The sequence below is a fragment of the Mus musculus genome, chromosome 15, assembly GCF_000001635.26.
Source record: "Mus musculus strain C57BL/6J chromosome 15, GRCm38.p6 C57BL/6J".
Classification (NCBI taxonomy): Eukaryota; Metazoa; Chordata; class Mammalia; order Rodentia; family Muridae; genus Mus; species Mus musculus.
The window spans coordinates 66,441,419-66,462,617 of NC_000081.6; the positions used below are offsets into that span (position 1 = coordinate 66,441,419).

Here is a 21,199-nt window from a genome sequence, read left to right on the forward strand (position 1 = left end):
ACCCAAGGCTCATTTTTTTTATTAGATATTTTCTTTATTTACATTTCAAATGTTGTCCCCTTTCCTGGTTTCCCCTCCAAAACTCCCTAGCCCTCTCCCCTCCCCCTGCTTACCAACCCATCCACTCCTACTTCCTGGCCCTGGCAGTCCCCTACACTGAGACTTAAACCAAGGCTCATTGTGTTTTGTAAAACAAAGAGGGCCATCAGAGTAACAGCCTTGGAGCAAAGGGAGCCTGGGGTATGCATATCAGAAAGCAATACAGCTCTGAGAATCATTTTAACCCGGTCTGTAGGGTTTGAGTTTTCATAGCCATGGGACTCTGTCTGGGGTAATTGATTCCCTCCTCCCCTTTCATCTTTGTGTGTTTAACATTACAGTGGGGGATGCAGACATGGCTCAGTGGCTAAGAATGCTTGTTGCTCTTGCAAGAGGAGCTGAGTTCAGGTTTCAAGCACAATGGCTCCTGACTGCCTGTAACTCCAGCTCTAGAGACTCCAGTGCCCTCTTTTGCCCCTCTGTGAGCCCCAGGCATGTACATGGTATATATACAGCCATGCAAGCAAGCATTCATACATAAAAAAATTAAAAATCTGTTTTAAAAATTACAGTGAGCATTCGAATTCTTCGAAGCAGGGAACCAAGTTCCATCTCTCTGTTACAGAACACAATGAGTTGCTATTTAGAAAGAGATCTGATGGGAAGGCCCTAAGATGAATATATAATAAAAATGCTTTACCTATAGACAGCCAGGTCCAGGATGATCTGATTGTGTTTCTCATCATCTTTCAAAGAGAAATCAAGTCTAAAAAGGATGAATTTGGGGATGGGGCATGGGGGGTGGGGCGAGAAGGGTCGCTTTAGTACATTGGTTATATGAAGATATCACATAATATCATATAATTACCATATAATCAAAGTAAAAGACAATGAGTATATAAAAATCCTCAATGAGAACTTACTTTCACTTATCAGACAGTAAGACATCTATGCTGATTAAATTTTTTAAAAAAGAAGCCCAGAAAGCCTATGGATAAATTTACTCTTACTGACGTTATTGACATGTAAGGCTTTGGTGCAGAGATGGAGACACCTGGTGGCTGAAGTGCTCTCTCGCATTTCAGTTGCCTCTGCTAGAACCCAGCATGGAGTTCTTTCTGGGGACACACATGCTGCCTCTGTGTGCTGTGCTTCCAAAGTCCTACTCCTCACCTCCCAGCATCCTTCCTTCCTTTTTTTACTTGCCACATGTTTTCCCCATCTCCTTTCTTATTGCCACCCTTCCCGAAGTGGGAAAGACTGAGATAGAGCTAGTAGTTTATGACGTCTATTTATTTTTATTTTTAAATTTTTTTATTAGGTATTTATTTCAGTTACATTTTCAATGCTATCCCAAAAGTCCCCCACACACTCCCCCACCCTCCCACTCCCACTTCTTGGCCCTGGCATTCCCCTGTACTGGGGCATATAAAGTTTGCACGACCAACGGGCCTCTCTTTCCACTGATGGCCAACTAGGCCATCTTCTGATACATATGCAGTTAGAGACATGAGCTCCGGGGGGTACTGGTTAGTTCATATTGTTGTTCCACGTATAGGGTTGCAGATCCCTTTAGCTCCTTGGTTACTTTCTCTAGCTCCTCCATTTGGGGCCCTGTGTTCCATCCAATAGCTGACTGTGAGCATCCACTTCTGTGTTTGCTAGGCCCCAGCATAGTCTCACAAGAGACAGCTAAATCTGGGTCCTTTCAGCAAAATCTTGCTAGTGTATGCAATGGTGTCAGTGTTTGGAAGCTGATTATGTGATGGATCCCTGGATATGGCAGTCTCTAGATGGTATGACGTCTATTTTATAAAGAAGCAGAGGTTCTCAGAAAAGGACATGCTTGGAGAAAAGACAAAGAAACCCACATAGGTAAGAGCCAAAACCCCTGACCCTCCAGCTATATCCCCTGGCTGAGCCCTAAGTGTAACTGACTTGATGCCAGTATATTCCATAGAATTACTTTGTCAGTTTCATTTTGAACAACTAACTTATCAAACTGTAATCTGTATAATCTAACATTAAACAATAGATACTAAATTCTTTGGGAAATACAAATTAACCTTTACATTTGGCTATTCACCATAAGTCTACTACAGCAGGGACTCTTGTTGTTCCAAACAATCTAACCATATAGGGTTCTATAGGGTCTCAAACAAGCCATGCACACCTTATCTCTTGGGAGCCTTCTATGTATTATCCTCTCTGCATTGATTGTTTATCCCACAATTCTATAGTCTGCCAATTTGAACTCTCCTTCTATGTTACTTAAAACTAGCTTTAGAAGTTTGTTCTGGGTCAAAGATCACCAGTTAGGTCCCTACTATTTCCCCTTTATCTCTAGTAATAGAATCCCATGAAGTCCGTGGTTATACCAAATAAAAACAGCATTTCTCATCATCCCTTGCACCAAGGAATGTGTTGTAGGCACTTTCCAGAAGTTTTTCTTTAAAAAAAAAAAAAAAAAAAGCAACATTTGTGTCCTTTCTGAACTGACTCTTTTTTCATCTGAGAATAGCAAAGCATGCCAAAAGATGAATCACAGAGACTCTTATCAAGGCATTGAACTTTCTAGGTAAAAGGAAACATTGACTCACCCTAAGATAGAAGTGGAGGAGTTGATGAATAGTTGGACTCTGGTAATGTTGATATAAAAGCATATGGAGATCAGTAATAAAGGCCAGGGAGAGGAAAATCAGGAACCAAGGGATTTGGGTTTTAGTGCCAATGGGTAGATAATTGTTACTGAGATGGAGACAGTGGGAGGTAAGGATGTCTGGGTGGGGGGATGGAGAGGAGAATGTAGGGAGCTGGAAAGCAGTTGTTGTTCTTCAATCATGTAGGTCAACAAACTAATGCCACCTAGCTAATTGAATCTAGATGCCTTGAACTCAGGGAAGAGGCAGAACCTTGTTCTGAGGAATGTGAACACTGTAGTCAAAGCTAGACTACATGGGTTTTGGTATTTACTTTTGCCACATTTAATTTTTTCATCATTTTTCTCCCCCATATTCGTTATCTCTCTCTCTCTCTCTCTCCTCTCCCCCCCCCTCTCTCTAAAACGAAACAAAACAGGGGGGAGAAAGCCATAGTAACAACAGTAAAAGCATGGAGTCTATTTTGCGTTGGTTAACTATTTCTGAGCACAGGGCATGTCCTGGAGTGTGATTGACACACCCAGGGCCACCCCATTGGAGAAAACTGATTTTTCCTCTCCTAGCGGGTATCAACTGCAAATAGCTGCTTGGTTAGGGGTGGAAGACTTTGTACCCACTGTCCTTCTCTGTGCTTAGAAAAGTCATAGGATTTGAAGAAGTCGTGGCCCAGAAAATACAGGACAAAAACAGGGACAGCTAAGAAACTAAAGCTCATAGCAGGTAAGGCAGAAGATCTACCCAAATATAATAGCAAGAGCCTGCTTTAACAAGCAGGAGACTCTCTGTTCCATCCAAGTTCCCAAGGTAGAATAAGATGATACCTGGGCTATAAATGATCACTGTGCAAATGATGCGACTAAAGGAAGTTTTTGGATAATGCAATATTCAGAAGTGGCTTCAAGATGAAATATGAAGTAAAACGTCAAAGACTGAGTACTGACAAGTCTGCTAAGAAATTTGGCTGCAGCTTAAGGCAGAGAAGCAGAGGCTGACAGAAACTGGAGAGGTGGGGGGAGGGCATGTCTTAGTTTTGTTCTTTAAGATTAAAGTTACTAAAATATGCTGGTATGCTGGTACTGTTGGTCCAGTGAAGTGGCAAGGAATGATGCTGAGAGCAGGGGACCCTGGGAAGCTAAGTCTTGGATAATTAAAGAAGCTGGATAGTGAGCTAGCAAGGGGGCTGAGTTTTGACGGCAGAACCATCACAGCATGAGCATGCTGTCTACCACAGGAAACACAAGTTGCCTGGTTGATTTTGTTGTTCCAGTGAATAAAGAAACAAGGTCTTTGGTTAAGTCTGTGGTACTTAAGACAGTGCTGGAGATGAGGAACAGGAAGAGGTGTGACCTTTGCCTGCAAGTGACTGAGCAAATGTTTACAGTGACAGTACAGGAAAACCACGGGTGACTTGAGACCTGTGGTACCTGCACCTACATCAAGGGCAGTGGGTAACGGTGGATGCTTTACTCCAAGCACACTGAGCAGAGGAGGATGCTCAAGATTAAACAATGCCGGGATCTGTGGCTTGGGGATGGTGGACAGAGGGAAAGATGGGAGCTGAGGAGTCAGCTGAGGATGAGTTTCTGTGAGGGATAGAAGATCCAAAGCAGCAAGAGAACCCAGTGTGAGGACAATGAGCAAAGCTATAGAGTGAGTGGGTTTCTGTGCGGATGGAGCCTGACTGTTAGAGTGGAGGGAGTTTGAGACACTGGGAATGACGATCAGTGAGTTGACAAGGTTAAGGCTCAGGACGTGGCAGCAAATAGAAGGTTGAAAGGAGAATCTTATGGCTAAGCTGAAGGGAGAAAAACAGGTCAAAGGTCACCAGGACAGAGGATGGGGTTGATGCGGTAGAGAAATTGTGGTCTAGGTGTTAGGACCTTACTTGAGCTGAGAGGCCAGGTGGTTAGGAAACTGGGTGGGCTTAAGTAGAAGACTAAAAGGGGGGTGAACATTCTACAGACACTAGAGGATTTTAGGGAGAGGGAGTCAGGTAGACACCATGTTGCTGTGGGCTATAATTTTACTAGAGGTTAGTGAAGAGTAAGATTGTGGTCAATGGTGGAAGCAGAATCTCTGGTCCTAGTCACTAAATATAGATACAAAGCGTCTATGTAGGGAGTGATGCTGGATCTTTAAGCTCCAGAAGATACAGGTAAATGGTAGAAAGGGACAGGAAGAAAAGAAACTGGGATAGATATAAGGAAATATAAGGGAATGAGGACAGATGACCTGGCACATGAAGAAGAAGGGATGTCCAAGACCTTGAGGGACTAAAGGGCAATGAAGAGTAATTTCCTGTAGAGACTTTTAAGAAAACTGGCTTCAGGGAAGGGAGGGTGGTTAGCGTGGCAGGAAGAACGGTGCGCTCTCCCAGAATACCTATGGCTCTGGGAGTCTCCCTTCCCTGTTGAAGCTGAAGATAAATTGTCTTCCCATTGGGACCTTCAGATGTGGTGAGGGTGGCTCCTTCCACGTGCACTGCCGCATATGCTGTACCTGACCTACTGTCTGGAGCTGCATTCCTGTGTGCAGGGTATTCCAGGTGGGAAGCTGGAGCCTCAGTTGTGGACATCGTTACAACTGGGCCAGTGTGGACAAGTCAGATGAATCAGCTTAACCGTGTGACCCTACTGCTGACCTAAGGAACTGATATTCTGTCTGCCAAGCTTGCTTTCTGTGAAGATGAGATGTGCCTGGGATGCCTCTAGATTGTCTTTGTTGTGGTAATGACATAGCAAATGAAATGATGGCAATAAATGGACTTTGAGTAATGAAATGAAGCTAATGAGATTTAGCCTATAGGCTTGTTATTTGTATTGAGATTATAAAAGGCACTGTGGGTATGCTCACTAATTCTCAGCTTTCAGACAGACAGACAGACAGGGTAGCTCAGGTATTATGAGACTATGAGACTTAAGGATTTTCATCTCTCTCTCTCCTCCCTCTCTCTCCTCTCTCTCTCTCTTCTCTCTCTCTCTCCTCTCTCTCTCTCTCTCTCTCTCTCTCTCTCTCTCTCTCTCTCTCTCTCTCTCTCTCTCTCTCTGAGGTATTTTTAGCAATGCCTTTCCCTAGCTTGTGAATCCTTTCTAGATGTGTTCCAGGGAAAATGTAGACGTGAAGGAAATGTCTTAGTGTTTTCAGCCAGACTGCTTGTGGCAGAGTTTCAAAGAAAATATCATAAACAGGACAATGACGCAGTGACAGTTTTCAGGCATAAAACTGTATATGGTCCAAGATTTCATGGGATGCACGGATAACTAAGATTTCCATATGCCAGAATCGTTTTCTAGAAACCAGGAGAACTGTACACTAGAAATAAAGATGTCTAACCTTCAATCGTTCCTAAAATGACATTATGGTACACTCCTCAAACTCCTTCACAGGGGTCAACATGTTCTAGTCAAACCAAGCCTGTGGCTGAGGCCAGAGCAGTGTGTGCTCCACCGGCAGTGTCTCTACTTGGCCTCACTTACTTGGCTTCGTTGACATTCAGGACTTTCCCATCTTCTGTAATCAAAGTGCGGGGTGGTTTCGCTTTCTTTTTCTTTTCACTTAAGGTTTAGTGAGGGTGATGGGAGAGACCAAGGGGAAGACAAGGGAAATAAAGAGAGGATAAACGTTATTAATACATCTTCGTGTTAGTTTTAGATACTTAATCACAAATCATAAACATTTTTAGACATTTAATCAGGCATTTGTTACCATACTCACAGCTCATCGAGAGTCTGTCCCCTTAATTCTTCACTCCTTGCTAAAAACCGCACCAAGTTTTACTTGGTTATATTTGTATCTCCAAAGACCAAAACAATTTGCCAGGGAATTTGAATTGGGGAAGTAAATTCCTTTTCATGAAATACTCATGAATATTTAAATGAGTCTATTTTATGCATGGTTTACTCAGATAACTGTCAATTCTCCACGTGTGTGTATAGAGCTTCTGCGTTGGTTGAAATTACCATTTTTGAAATACAAGTGAAATTTATCCTGTGGAAATAAAAATACTGGTGCATTAGGAATGTGTAAACTGACACTCCTCACAGCATCATTTCCAGTGGCATGTCCAGAACTGCTCAGACTCTATCAGTGGAGGATTGATTGGCTCTACTGTGGTATGTAACATTGGAAAGAAGCTCACAGCTGCTAAAAAATGTGTTTTCTCTTTACACACTGATGGAGAAAAATGTTGACGGTGTATCTTGCAAGCAAATATATACCACTAAAGTTTAGGGGTTTGTGTGTGTATAGTGCTGTGGGTTAAATCAAGGATGTGCATATGCCAGGAAAGTGCTGGACCACTGAGGCTGGTCCCCGAACACTTTTTTTATCAAACACAAACCATGTTACAGGTTGATTTACTCAGAGGTTAAAAGTGATTTACACAGCTACAGGGAAAGGAGAGAAAGCGTAGAGCTAGCAAACCAAGTTTTTTCCTTTTCACCATGATGAATGGTGGCATAGGTGAAGCTGAGGAAAAGAGACCGTGCAGAGCAAAAGGTCAGCACATGGTTTTCTTTACTGCAGATAACATTTGAACGTGTGAATAGGCAGATGTGGACACAAGGAAGGATGATGTAACCATAGGTAACCATGTGCCTTGAACTTCTACAGTCTTTAAATAGGGATTTTGTGTTCATTGACTTTATTGTCTTAATCTTACATTCTTTCGCACATTAACTGAGCCACCTGATCTGATCAAGGAGAAAAAGAAGAGGAGGAAGAGGAAGACAAAGGGAAGGAAGGAAGGAAGGAAGGAAGGAAGGAAGGAAGGAAGGAAGGAGCCATGAGATAAGGGTCAAGAGAGTGTGGTCCTAAGTGCTGCCCAATCAGGGTTAAGAGCAGCTCAGATGGAACATACTAAATAGTAAGTAATAAGGTGGAGTTATTGATAGGGAAATAGATTCTAACTGCTTGAAGGGAGCTGCCCAGCTTTTGTGCTGCTTGGGACATATTGAAAATATAAAGGCCTTGTGTATATCTTTCATCTGCTAAATCAATGATCAAGGTGGGGTAGAAGCCCCAACCTGGGAGTTTTATTAATTTCCACTATACCTAGATCATACTATTTGTGGTATGTAAAGTGACTAAAAGGAAACAAAACAAAACTGTATCTCAAATGTCATAATTCATGGTGTTCTAAACTTCTATTTTTATGTTAATGAGGTCAGCCAATAAAATTCAACAAAAAGCTGTACTTGGAAAAGGCAAGACTCATACATGATGGTTAATAATTGTTTGGCACAGACAATAAGTATAGCATGTGCAATGGAGAGAATATAGAGTCCACTGGAGATTGATTCACTCAGTTATAGGAAAAATGAATACCTTAACTTATCTTGGGCTTTTCGCTGTTTTTCCATGTGTCTGAGAGTTTCCAGTCTAGATTCAGGGGTGAACAAAGACGGTTTGTTCCAGAATGCCAGATCATCTTCAATGTCATCTGATTCCTTTGTGTTGTGTTGCTCTTCTTGAGTTTCTGGTACCTGGGGGTAGTCTTGGTTTTCTGTGGCAGATGGGCTGGGCAGAGCAAACAGACCCAGAGCATGTAAGCCCAAGAATGAACATAGGAGTTTCATCATTAATGCTTCCTCTTATGTGCCTTATGCTTTCCTATGTTAACTTCATGCCTGTGAATGACAAATGCCATTGGGAGTTCACATGAACTAAGGTGAAGGAAATCATTGCCCCAGAACCAAGGCAGACCCTCAGTTTCTATCCTTAAAATATCACAGTACCCAGTCTGAATGTTCATATGCCTAGTTGATATGGGTTACTTGGGAAGCTTTGATTTCTGATTTCTCATCAGAGTCTATTTGCAGATATAGAGCAGGGTCCATGGGTCCATGTGGTATCTTGTCAGAGGTACTGGTGATCAGCTGAGCATGGAGATCACTGGACCTTTGCAATTTCCCCCATATCCAGCCCTCTCCTATCAGATTCACTCTCTACACTGCTCCAATCGAGTTCTGGCTCTAAAAGACAATTTGATCATTTTACTTCTAGGTTCTTCAATAATTTCTCCCTCTAAATGCTCTTCTGAGACATGAGCCTTTCTGCAGTATGGCCTCCACTTCATTTTTCATGGTTAACTTCTGATTATGTTACTTTGTATGGTAGCAGCTCTCTGTTCTCTCTTTTACCCAGTCTTTGTGTATTGTCTGGGAATTAAATGATCTCTCTGTGTAATTGAATGTGTGTTTTATGAACTATTCAGCATTTTTTTTCAGCATGGATTTAAAAAACTTACTGAGCCAGATTCCTGGGCAAGACAGACCATGAGGTCATTTTCAGGGCATAGTTCTGTTCTAGTAGAGAGGAGATGATATCAGTGAACAATAAGGAAGCATCTCTCTCTTATCACTCCCTGGAATACACATTCAGTGTAAACATATCTGAAGCTAAGTATATTAAATAATAACTCAGTATACATCACATCATTCTATATCTGAAGATCATTAGCAAAAAACACTTATTTAGTTGATCTTCAGGAAGAATGCTATTTTTATAAAAGCATCTATTGGACAAAAACACTGAAATTCAGATAGTATGGACAAATCATAGGAAAAAGTTCTGCTTGTTTTTAAACATGTTACAAACTGTATATTTCAATGAATAAAATCATGAAAATAACTGAAAAAAAAAAAAGACTTTTCCCTACACCTAAAGTTCTTTATGGTACAGAAACATCAACCTATAGGAGAATCAGTAATATTTTACAATATTCTGCTGGATTTCTACCAGAATAATTAGCTTACATAAATTTTCCCTATAAAGTTGGCTTACTTTCACTTTTTACAATCTAAAATTTGAAATGGTTCAAAACCTCTACCTATGAAAAAACGCATACAACTGTTCTGCTAAATGAACACAGCAATAAATGACTTAGTGGAATATAGCAATATTCATGGATGAGCATATTGCTCATCCAACTTCAGAGACTTCTTCTTGCAGCAGATGGTAATTAATACTGTGACCCAGAACTGGACAATATACAGAGAGTAGAAACTTTGGAGCACTCAGCTGTAAATGTAATGTCTTATCAGTCTCCTCTCCTAAAGGCTAAGGGAGATATGTGGAGGAGGAAGAGACAGAAATATCCAGAGGAATGAATGACCTCAAGGAAACAGTGTCTTCCATTCATGAGAAAACTGACAAATATATGAATTCATAACAACTATGACAACAGGCACAATACCTGCACAGGTTCAAGCCAGACAAAGTCCAACACTAAAGCTGGGTGGACACAAAGTTCCACCCCTAACTAAGAAGCTATTTGCAACTGGTAGCTGCTGGAGAGGAAATACCAGTTGGTTTTTTCCCCAATAGAGTGTCAATGAATAAAACAATGCAAATCATTGAGAGGAGTTATTTGCTCTAGAGCTAAAGTATATCAACCACACACCAGGGTGGGCCCCATGACTAGAAGTAGCTGGTCAACACAAATCAGATTCCATGGTGTGATGGAGTACAGTATGGGGTGCATGCGTGTGTGTGTGTGTGTGTGTGTGTGTGTATGTGTGTGTGAGTGTGTGAATGTGTGTGTGTGAGTGTGTGTGTGTGAATGTGTGTGTGAGTGTGTGTTTAAGTCTGTGTGTGTGTGTGAGTGCAAGTGTGTGTGTGTGAATGTGTGTATAAGTGTGTGTGAATGTGTGTTTAAGTGTGTGTCTGTGAATGTGTGTATGAGTGTGTGTAAGTGTGTGTGAATGTGTGTATAAATGTGTATGTGAATGTGTGTGTGAGTGTGTGTATGAATGTTTGTGTAAGTGTGTATGTGTGTGTGTGTTTGAGAGAGAGAGTGAGTGAGCAAGAGAACTGTTTTTGCTCTTGCTTTTTAAGAAAGAGAGAAAGAGATTATGAAGTGGATGAGTAGGGAGAGGGAAGATATGGGAGTAGTTGGAGAAAAGGAAGGACTATCATCAAAATACATTAAATGATAATTTTCAATAAATAAAAATATAAAAAAGATTTAAAAAAATAAAATGCTAAGTATCTTAAGAGCTTCAAGATCAGATTGAATCTAAATGTACGTAGCTGGTGATGAGCTCCTTGGTGAATGAACAGAATCTCCTCTTAATCACTGCTTTAAGTTCATTCTCTTTCTCCCCTCCCCCACTCATCAGCAGAACCCACAATTACATAGATACTGCTCAAGAATAGTTAATTTCATCTAAGACTCAAGTCCAGGCCTTAAAAGTTCCAAAGTTTAAACAAAACTCAAGACTTATGTCTAAGCTGAAGCCCCTTATTCCCTGTCCAAGTTCCAATCTGTCCTGGTCCATCTCACAGTTGGGTTTTACCTGGGAGACATGCGCAGTCTACTCTCACTACCCTGCCTCGTCTGCATTTTTTTTTAAAACCTCTGTGCCCATCATTATGCCTGGTTAGATTATCCAGCCTTATGTTTGACCTGAGAGAACAAGTAGAAGTAGGTGAGTATCAGCAACGTGACCACTGCTCCTGTAACCTCGCTGGTGCCGCCTTTCTGTCCAGACAATGAGTTCTCCAACTACATTGCTCTCTGCTGGGGTGGTCAACGTGCTTGGCCAATCCTTCTGGGACAACTCCTGAGCTTCTGACACTGCTGATGATTCAGGTCACAGTCTCTTTTGAGGCCACTCTCTTGAGTAGGATCCCTTTACAACATCTCAAGCCTGGTTCCTCCTAACATCAACACTTAGCCTGTGAGATGGTCAGATTGTCACCATGTGGAATACTGGCAGTACCTCCCTCATGATCCCTGGCCTCTAGCTGCTGCGACTCACTAATGCATCTTTTCCACTCTTCATGAAGCTGAGAGGGAGGAGGTTCATCTGTATCCTATGAATCTTAATGATGGTTTTTGATTTTTTTTCCCAGAAACCTTGAGGGATGGGGCTGCTTTCTTTTCTCCCCAGCTAAGCCAATGACTCAATAATAGCTCAAGAATACTCTAGCCTACATCACTGACAAAGCTTGAGACCAGATCCACAGATATAATGCCATGAAATATTTCACAAGCTAGACAAAAAATACAACAGTAAGTTTTATTACATTAAGATATTTATAGGCAGATGCCCCTAGATAGCCCTGGCTGGCCTGGATTCACAGAGACTTGCTGCCTCTGCTTCCTAAATGCTGGTGCCACCATTCCTGGCCACAGTAAGATATATGTCGACTATATGCAGGATTCAGGGCAGCAGACACCACTGAGGGTAAGGAGGGGAACAAGGATATTCTGTAGGCTTCTAGCATTTTCCTAACAGTTCATTATTTCTAAAAGATTTACTGCAAGCATACAAATGACTGTCGCTTCTTCTCTCTGGGTGGTGGAACAATAGCTTCTTGCTTAGTTGTTTATAAAGCACTTCTATCCATCTGAAATATTTTATAATTATTGTTTTCTCAATAAGAAATATATTATGTAAATATTTGAAACTTTATATAGAATCAAATCAAGTGACTATAGTTGTGATTCACTTAAAATAAATACCATGAAAAATTCAGATTCATAAAAGATCAATTAGAAGGTTATTAATCACATTTAAAAATGTATTCACCATGTAACTCACAAAATAGAATGTTTCAGGATGCAATCAGAATTATTCATTTTATTATTGTGTGATTTGCATTTAACTTTTCTAAACTATTCCTGCCTTTGAAATCAAGGTACACCTGTTAATTCATCTTTCCGTACATGTTTAAAGAGACTTCTCTAGGGATAATTTCAGATGCAAATGCCAGTTGCTGGTAAAAAAAAAAAAAAAAAAAAAAAAAACTGCTGGAAATGCAGTTTTTCTAAGGGAAAAAAAGTCCTTTTAGAATCATCATTATGCGATATTCATATCGTTCCCAGCCAAGCTTACTGTGATGTCATGTTCTGGAATATAACTGATGCTGTGAACACCTTGGAGAGAAAATACTGCAGGTGTTTTAATGGGAGTTAACAAGAATGCAAACCACTGATGGACGCACCAAGCAGTGTGGATGTCTGTGTACCAATGCCCATCAAAGCCTGTGCTGCTCTTCTTCTTGTCTTCACTTTCATTTTCTTCCTCGAGTTTCCTCTGAGCTTCCTCTTTCTCTTTGGCTCGTCTAAGGCAGTAAGCTTTCTCCTGCTCTCTGATTTGCTGCTCAACTGATGTGTAGTTCTGCAATGCCTGGATCCTTTCAGAACGCTCTATTTCTTTGCCATCCAACCACTTAAACAAAAAGCAGCAGATAATACAATTATTCACTTCAGCTGAGCAAGGTGATTCATGCCTGTAACATTAGCATTCGGGTGGCTGAGGCAGGAGAATTTCTGGGACTATAGGGTCACATTATGTCAACTTTCAAAGAAGGAAAACAGAAGGGGAAGAAATAAAGAAAGAAGGATCAGCCCCATGATAATTTTGATTGATATATTTTAAAATTAGAAATAATAATGCCATAGCAACAAAGAATCAAAGTAATTAATGGGAAATCAGAAATACTAGTCTAAATCAATGTTTATTTCATACAAGCCTTATAGTTTACAAAGCACCCTTACTGGAAATAAGTAGGTCTTCTGTCAAAATAATTAATGAAAAGCTCTCAAAATATTTCTATTAATTTTATAACTGCTCACTATATTAAGCTGTTGGGGCTTAAATCAAATCACAGCTCCTGAAACAATAGTATTCTCTGAGCCTCTTCATGGAAAGGGCTTTTCACAAAGAGCCCCAACTCAAGTCAGCTCCTGTGCCACCCTTGGCTATATTAGCAAAGTGTTCATTGTTATAGACAGTGTTTACATGATAGTTATATACTTTTTCCAAATTAAAATGTAAATAGAGGGTGGGAAGATAGCTCGGTCAATCAAGTCCTTCCTGCACAAGCATGAGGACTGTGTTCTACCCTTTGTATCCATGTAAACAGCCAGGTGTGGTGGTACACAGGTATCACTCCAGCACAGTGGAGCTGAAGACAGGGAGCTCTATGGCCGGTCAGCTAACTGGTGAGAACCAGGTCCCTGTGACAAACCCTGTATAAAAATAAACAATAGGGTTCTGGATCCCTCAGAGACTAGTCTGCACAGGTGAGAGTGTGGACTACAGAAGCTAACAGCTTCTGGGACAGGCAGAAGCCACACAGCTTCTGAGGCAGACCCCGTTTCAGGCTCCAGACATCTGGGCACCTTCCCTGCCAGAGGAGAGGTGTCCACCCCGCCCGGAAGGGCTTTGCTGGAACACCTGGGGGAGCCATCTCTGGTCTGGGATCTCTCAGAGACTAGACTGTGTAGGTGAGAGTGCCGACAACAGAAGCTACACAGCTTCTGGGACAGGCCCTGTTTTGGGCCTTCATCTTCTGCCAGGAGGAGGTCCGAACACCAGATATCTGTGCACCTTCCCTGCAAGAGGAGAGCTTGCCTGCAGAGAGTACTCTGACCACTGAAACTCAGGAGAGAGCTAGTCTCCCAGGTCTGCTGATAGAGGCTAACAGAATCACAGGAGGAACAAGCTCTAACCAGAGACAACTATAACAACTAACTCCAGAGATTACCAGATGGCTAAAGGCAAACATAAGAATTTTACTAACAGAAACCAAGACCACTCACCATCATCAGAACCCAGCACTCCCACATCAGCCAGTACTAGATACCCCAAAACACCCGAAAAGCTAGACTTGGATTTAAAAGCATATCTCATGATGATGGTAGAGGAAATCAAGAAGGACTTTAATAACTCGCTTAAAGAAATACAGGAGAACACTGCTAAAGAGGTACAAGTCCTTAAAGAAAAACAGGAAAACACAACCAAACTGGTAGAAGTCCTTAAAGAAAAACAAGAAAACACAAACAAACAGGTGATGGAATTGAACAAAACCATATAAGACCTAAAAAGGGAAGTAGACACAATAAAGAAAACCCAAAGTGAAGCAATGCTGGAGATAGAAACCCTAGGAAAGAAATCTGGAACCACGGATGCGAGCATCAGCAACAGAATACAAGAGATGGAGGAGAGAATCTCAGGTGCAGAAGGTTCCATAGAGAACATGGGCACAACAATCAAAGAAAATGCAAAATGCAAAAAGATCCTAAGTCAAAACATCCAGGAAATCCAGGAAACAATGTGAAGACCAAACCTATGGATAAAAGGAGTCGATGAGAATGAAGATTTTCAACTCAAAGGACCAGCAAACATCTTCAACAAAATTATTGAAGAAAACTTCCCAAATCTAAAGAAAGAGATGCCCATGAACATACAAGAAGCCTATAGAACTCCAAATAGACTGGAGCAGAAAAGAATTTCCTGCCCACACATAATAATCAGAACAACAAATGCACTAAATAAAGATAGAATATTAGAAACAAACTAAAGTTATCACAGAAAAAGGAGCCTTTCTTGAAGAAATGCCTCTATGAGATACAGCTACAAGGCTTTTCTTAATTAGTGATCAAGTGGGTAAGGCCCAGTGTGGTGGTGCCATCAGTCTTGGGATGTATAAGAACACAAGCTGAGCAAGAAGGAAAACAAGCCAATAACATTCCTCCATGACTTCTTGACTTCTGCATCCACTCCTGCCTCAAAGTTCCTAACCTGTGTGAGTTCCTGTCCTGACTTTCTTTGGTGAACATCAATGTGGAAGTGCAAGCTGAATAAACCCACCCCACCCCCAAAAAAAAAGATAGAATATTAAAGGCAGTAAGACAAAAGGGTCAAGTAACATATAAAGGCAGGCCTATTAGAATTAAACCAGACTTTTCACCAGAGACTATGAAAGCCAGAAGATCCTGGACAGATGTTATACAGACACTAAGAGAACACAAATGCCAGCCCAGGCTACTATACCCAGCCAAACTTTCAATTACCATAGATGGAGAAACCAAAGTATTCCATGACAAAAACAAATTCACACAATATTTTTTCCACAAATCCAGCCCATCAAAGGATAATAATGGAAAAAAATAAAACAATACAAGGACAGAAACTACGCCCTAGAAAAAGCAAGAAAGAAATCCTTCAACAAACCTAAAAGAAGACAGCCATGAGAACAGAATGCCAACTCTAACAACAAAAATAATAGGAAGCAACAATTAGTTTTCCTTAATATCTCTTAATATCAATGGACTAAATTCTCCAATAAAAAGACATAGACTAACAGACTGGCTACACAAACAGGACCCAACATTTTGCTGCTTACAGGAAACCCATCTCAGGGAAAAAGACAGACACTACCTCAGAGTGAAAGGCTGGAAAACAATTTTCCAAGCAAACAGTCTGAAGAAACAAGCTGGAGTAGCCATTCTAATATTGAATAAAATCAACTTCCAACCCCAAGTTATCAAAAAAAGACAAGGAGGGGCACTTCATACTCATTAAAGGTAAAATCTTCCAAGAGGAACTCTCAATTCTGAATATCTATGCTCCAAATGCAATGGCAGCCACATTCATTAAAGAAACTTTAGTAAAGCTCAAAGCACAAATTGCACCTTACACAATAATAGTGGAAGACTTCAACACACCACTTTCATCAATGGACAGATCATGGAAACAGAAACTAAACAGGGACACAGTGAAACTAACAGAAGTTATGAAACAAATGGATTTAACAGATATCTACAGAACATTGTATCCTAAAACAAAAGGATGTACCTTCTTCTCAGCACCTCATGGTACGTTCTCCAAAATTGACCATATAATTGGTCACAAAACTGGCCTCAACAGATACAAAAATATTAAAATTGTCCCATGCACCCTATCAGATCACCATGGACTAAGGCTGATCTTCAATAACAACATAAATAATGGAAAGCCAACATTCACGTGGAAACTGAACAACACTCTACTCAATGATACCTTGGTCAAGGAAGGAATAAGGAAATAAATTAAGGACTTTTTAGAGTTTAATGAAAATGAAGCCACAACATACCCAAACTTATGGGACACAATGAAAGCATTTCTAAGAGGAAATCTCATAGGTCTGAGTGCCTCCAAAAAGAAACTAGAGAGAGCACACGCTAGCAGCTTGATAACACACCTAAAAGCTCTTGAACAAAAGGAAGCAAATTCACCCAAGAGGAGTAGACAGCAGGAAATAATCAAACTGAAGGGTGAAATCAATAAAGTGAAAACAAGGAGAACCATTCAAAGAATCAACCAAACGAGGAGCTGGTTCTTTGAGAAAATCAACAAGATAGATAAACCCTTAGCCAGACTCACTAGAGGGCACAGGGACAGCATCCTAATTAACAAAATCAGAAATGAAAAGGGAGACATAACAACAGATCCAGAAGAAATTAAAAAAAAACCATCAGATACTTCTATGAAAGACTATACTCAACAAAACTAGAAAATCTGGATGAAATGGACAAATTTCTACACAGATCCCAGGTACCAAAGTTAAATCAGGACCAGATTAATGACTTAAACAGTCCTATATCCCCTTAAGAAATAGAAACAGTCATTAATAGTCTCCCAACCAAAAAAAAGCCCAGGACCAGATGGGTTTAGTGCAGAGTTCTATCAGACCTTCAAAGAAGACCTAATTCAGTTCTTCACAAACAATTCCACAAAATAGAAACAGAAGGTACTCTACCCAATTCATTCTATGAAGCCACAATTACTCTGATACCTAAACCACAGAAAGACCCAAAAAAGATAGAGAACTTCAGACCAATTTCCCTTATGAATATCGATGCAAAAATCCTCAATAAAATTCTCGCTAACCAAATCCAAGAACACATCAAAACAATCATTCATCCTGAACAAGTAGGTTTCATTCCAGGGATGCAGGGGTGGTTTAATAAACGGAAATCCATCAACGTAATCCACTATATATACAAACTCAAATACAAAAACCACATGTTCATCTCCTTAGATGCGGAGAAAGCATTTGACAAAACCCAACACCCATTCATGATAAAATTCTTGGAAAGATCAGGAATTCAAGGCCCATAACTAGACATGATAAAAGCAATCTACAGCAAACCAGTAACCAACATCAAAGTAAATGGTGAGAAGCTGGAAGCAATCCCACTAAAATCAGGGACTAGACAAGGCTGCCCACTTTCTCCCTACTTATTCAACATTGTACTTGAAGTCCTAGCCAGAGGAATTCCACAACAAAAGGAGATCAAGGAGATACAAATTGGAAAGGAAGAAGTCAAAATATCACTTTTTGCAGATGATATGATAGTATATATAAGTGACCCTAAAAATTCCACCAGAGAACTCCCAAGCCTGATAAACAGCTTCAATCAAGTAGCTGGATATAAAATTAACTCGAACAAGTCAATGGCCTTTCTGTACACAAAGGATAAACAGGCTGAGAAAGAAATTAGGGAAACAACACCCTTCTCAATAGTCACAAATAATATAAAAGACCTTGGCATGACTCTAACTAAGGAAGTGAAAGATCTGTATGATAAGAACTTCAAGTCTCTGAAGAAAGAAATTAAAGAAGATCTCAGAAGATGGAAGGATCTCCCATGCTCATGGATTGGCAGGATCAACATTGTAAAAATGGCTATCTTGCCAAAAGCAATCTACAGATTCAATGCAATCCCCATCAAAATTCCAACTCAATTCTTCAATGAATTAGAAAGAGCAATCTGCAAATTCATCTGGAATAACAAAAAACCTAGGATAGCAAAAACTCTTCTCAAGGATAAAAGAACCTCTGGTGGAATCACCATGCCTGACCTAAAGCTTTACTATAGAGCAATTGTGATAAAAACTGCATGGTACTGGTATACTGACAGACAAGTAGACCAATGGAATAGAATTGAAGACCCAGAGATGAACCCACACACCTATGGTCACTTGATCTTTGACAAGGGAGCTAAAACCATCCAGTGGAAAAAAGACAGCATTTTCAACAAATAGTGCTGGCACAACTGGTGGTTATCATGTAGAAGAATGCGAATTGATCCATTCCCATCTCCTTGTACTAAGGTCAAATCGAAGTGGATTAAGGAACTCCAGATAAAACCAGAGACACTGAAACTTATAGAGGAGAAAGTGGGGAAAAGCCTCGAAGATATGGCCTCAGGGGAAAAATTCCTGAATAGAACAGCAATGGCTTTGCTGTAAGATCCAGACGAATGGGACCTCATAAAATTGCAAAGCATCTGTAAGACAAAAGACACCATCAATAAGACAAAAAGGCCACCAACAGATTGGGAAAGGATCTTTACCTATCCTAAATCAGATAGGGGACTAATATCCAATATATATAAAGAACTCAAGAAGGTGGACTCCAGAAAATCAAATAACCCCATTAAGAAATGGGGCTCAGAGGTAAACAAATAATTCTCACCTGGGGAATACTGAATGGCTGAGAAGCACCTGAAAAAATGTTCAGCATCCTTAATCATCAGGGAAATGCAAATCAAAGCAACCCTGAGATTCCACCTCACACCAGTCAGAATGGCTAAGATCAAAAATTCAGGTGACAGCAGATACTGTCGAGGATGTGGAGAAAGAGGAACACTCCTCCATTGTTGGCAAGTTTGTACAACCACTCTGGAAATCAGTCTGGCGGTTCCTTAGAAAATTGGATATAGTACTACCAGAGGACCCAGCAATACCTCTCCTGGGCATATATCAAGAAAATGTTCCAACTGGTAAGAAGAACACATGCTCCACTATGTTCATAGCAGCCTTATTTATAATAGCCAGAAGCTGGAAAGAACCCAGATGTCCCTCAAGAAAGGAATGGATACAGAAAATGTGGTACATTTACACAATGGAGTACTACTCAGCTATTAAAAAGAATGAATTTATGAAACTCCTAGGCAAATGGATGGACCTGGAGGGCATCATTCTGAGTGAGGTAACCCAATCACAAAAGAACTCACACAATATGTACTCACTGATAAGTGGATATTAGCCCTGAAACTTAGAATACCCAAGATACAAGATACAATTTGCAAAACACATGAAACTCAAGAAGAACGAAGACCAAAGTGTAGACACTTTGCCCCTTCTTAGAATAGGAAACAAAACACCCATGAAAGTAGTTACAGGGACAGAGTTTGGAGCTGTGACGAAAGGATGGACCATCTAGAGACTACCATACCTGGGGATCCATCACATAATCAGCTCCAAACACTGACACCATTGCATACAAAAGCAAGATTTTGCTGAAACGACCCTGATATTGCTGTCTCTTGTGAGGCTATGCTGGTGCCTGGCAAACACAGAAGTGGATGCTCTTAGTCAGCTATTGGATGGAACACAGGGCCCTCAATGGAGGAGCTAGAGAAAGTACCCAAGGATCTAAAGGGGTCTGCAACCCTATAGGTGGAACAATATGAACTAACCAGTACCCCTGGAGCTCATGTCTCTAGCTGCATATGTATCAGAAGATGGCCTAGTCGGCCATCATTGGGAAGAGAGGCCCCTTGGTCTTGCAAACTTTATATGCCTCAGTCCAGGGAAATGCCAGGGCCAAGAAGTGGGAGTGGGTGGGTAGGGGAGGTGGGAGGGGGGGTCTGGGAGACTTTTGGGATAGCATTTGAAATGTAAATAAAGAAAATAACTAATTAAAAAATAAATTAAAAAAATAAACAATAAAAACACACAAGGTGTTCCTGAGGAGGAATAACTCTTGAATTGGTCCTCTGACCTGTATCTGCATACGCACATTCCTCCATGAAAACATAAGTACATACATGCATGTCCCCCAAATATACATTAGCAAAAGGGAGAAACAAAAATGCTAACTAAAATACAAAATGTCAAAGGTTCCAGTACAAAGCGATCTGTTAGCCCAGCCTTATTCCACAGAAAGAGGTTGGAGATTTAGATTGATGCTCTTGACTGAGAAAGTCTTTGGTGCCTGTGATCCAGGCATTGTGAATGTAACCTCATCTGGTCTAAGGGACTTAGATGTGATATAGTTAAGAATATTGAATGAACAGATGGCTTCTCACTGACTTACAAAGAACCTATAAGTAAGAAAGTTGGGGGCTCAGGTACAAGCTTCAGAGTTGGGGAAGGAGGTGAAGACTGAGGATGTTGAAAACCCAGGAAGTGGCTGGCCATAAACACAAAGGGATGGGTGCCCTCTAGAGGAGGCAAAGAGGCAGGCACACACTGTCTATACCTCCTCCTTTCCACACCCCAACCCCCCCCCCCCCCATGACTAATAGCCCACCAACACTTAGATTTCTGTCCAGGGAACCATTTCTGACCTCTGACTTTCAGAACACTAAAGTGAACTTGTTTTGTTTTAAGGCACTAAATTTGTGTTAATCTGCTGAAACAGGATATTGCAAACTGCATTTAATGAAATACAAGTTTAGTAAAGTATAAGAGTTCTAACTAATGGGATAAGTCATATTACACATCAAAATGCTAATAAAGAGATTAGGAAACATGCTTTCATGAGACTCGTGCAGCTGCTGTGCATCTGGAGGTTTAGTTTTGAGCTTCCGGGCAGCCAAGGTAAAAAAGAAAAACACTGCTAGTTAGATATTTGATTTTCTCTATCTTTAATTTTAAGATGTATTAATTTCTGGCTTTCATCTAATATTTAGCTTGGAAACCTATCTTTAA

At 40.7% G+C, this 21,199-nt stretch overlaps 1 protein-coding gene across 2 annotated transcripts in view; it reads right to left on the bottom strand.

Moving 5' to 3' along the window:
- Positions 1-21,199, bottom strand: part of Lrrc6 (leucine rich repeat containing 6 (testis)) — a 121,064-nt gene that overhangs the window by 61,561 nt on the left and 38,304 nt on the right. For both annotated transcript variants that reach the window (XM_030248662.1, NM_019457.2), the window contains exons 5-8: positions 12,651-12,877; positions 8,025-8,216; positions 6,176-6,253; positions 740-805 (exon numbers count right to left, since the gene is read on the bottom strand). In XM_030248662.1, coding sequence (XP_030104522.1) covers positions 740-805; positions 6,176-6,253; positions 8,025-8,216; positions 12,651-12,877 — 563 coding nt within the window. The remainder of the gene's footprint in view (positions 1-739; positions 806-6,175; positions 6,254-8,024; positions 8,217-12,650; positions 12,878-21,199) is intronic.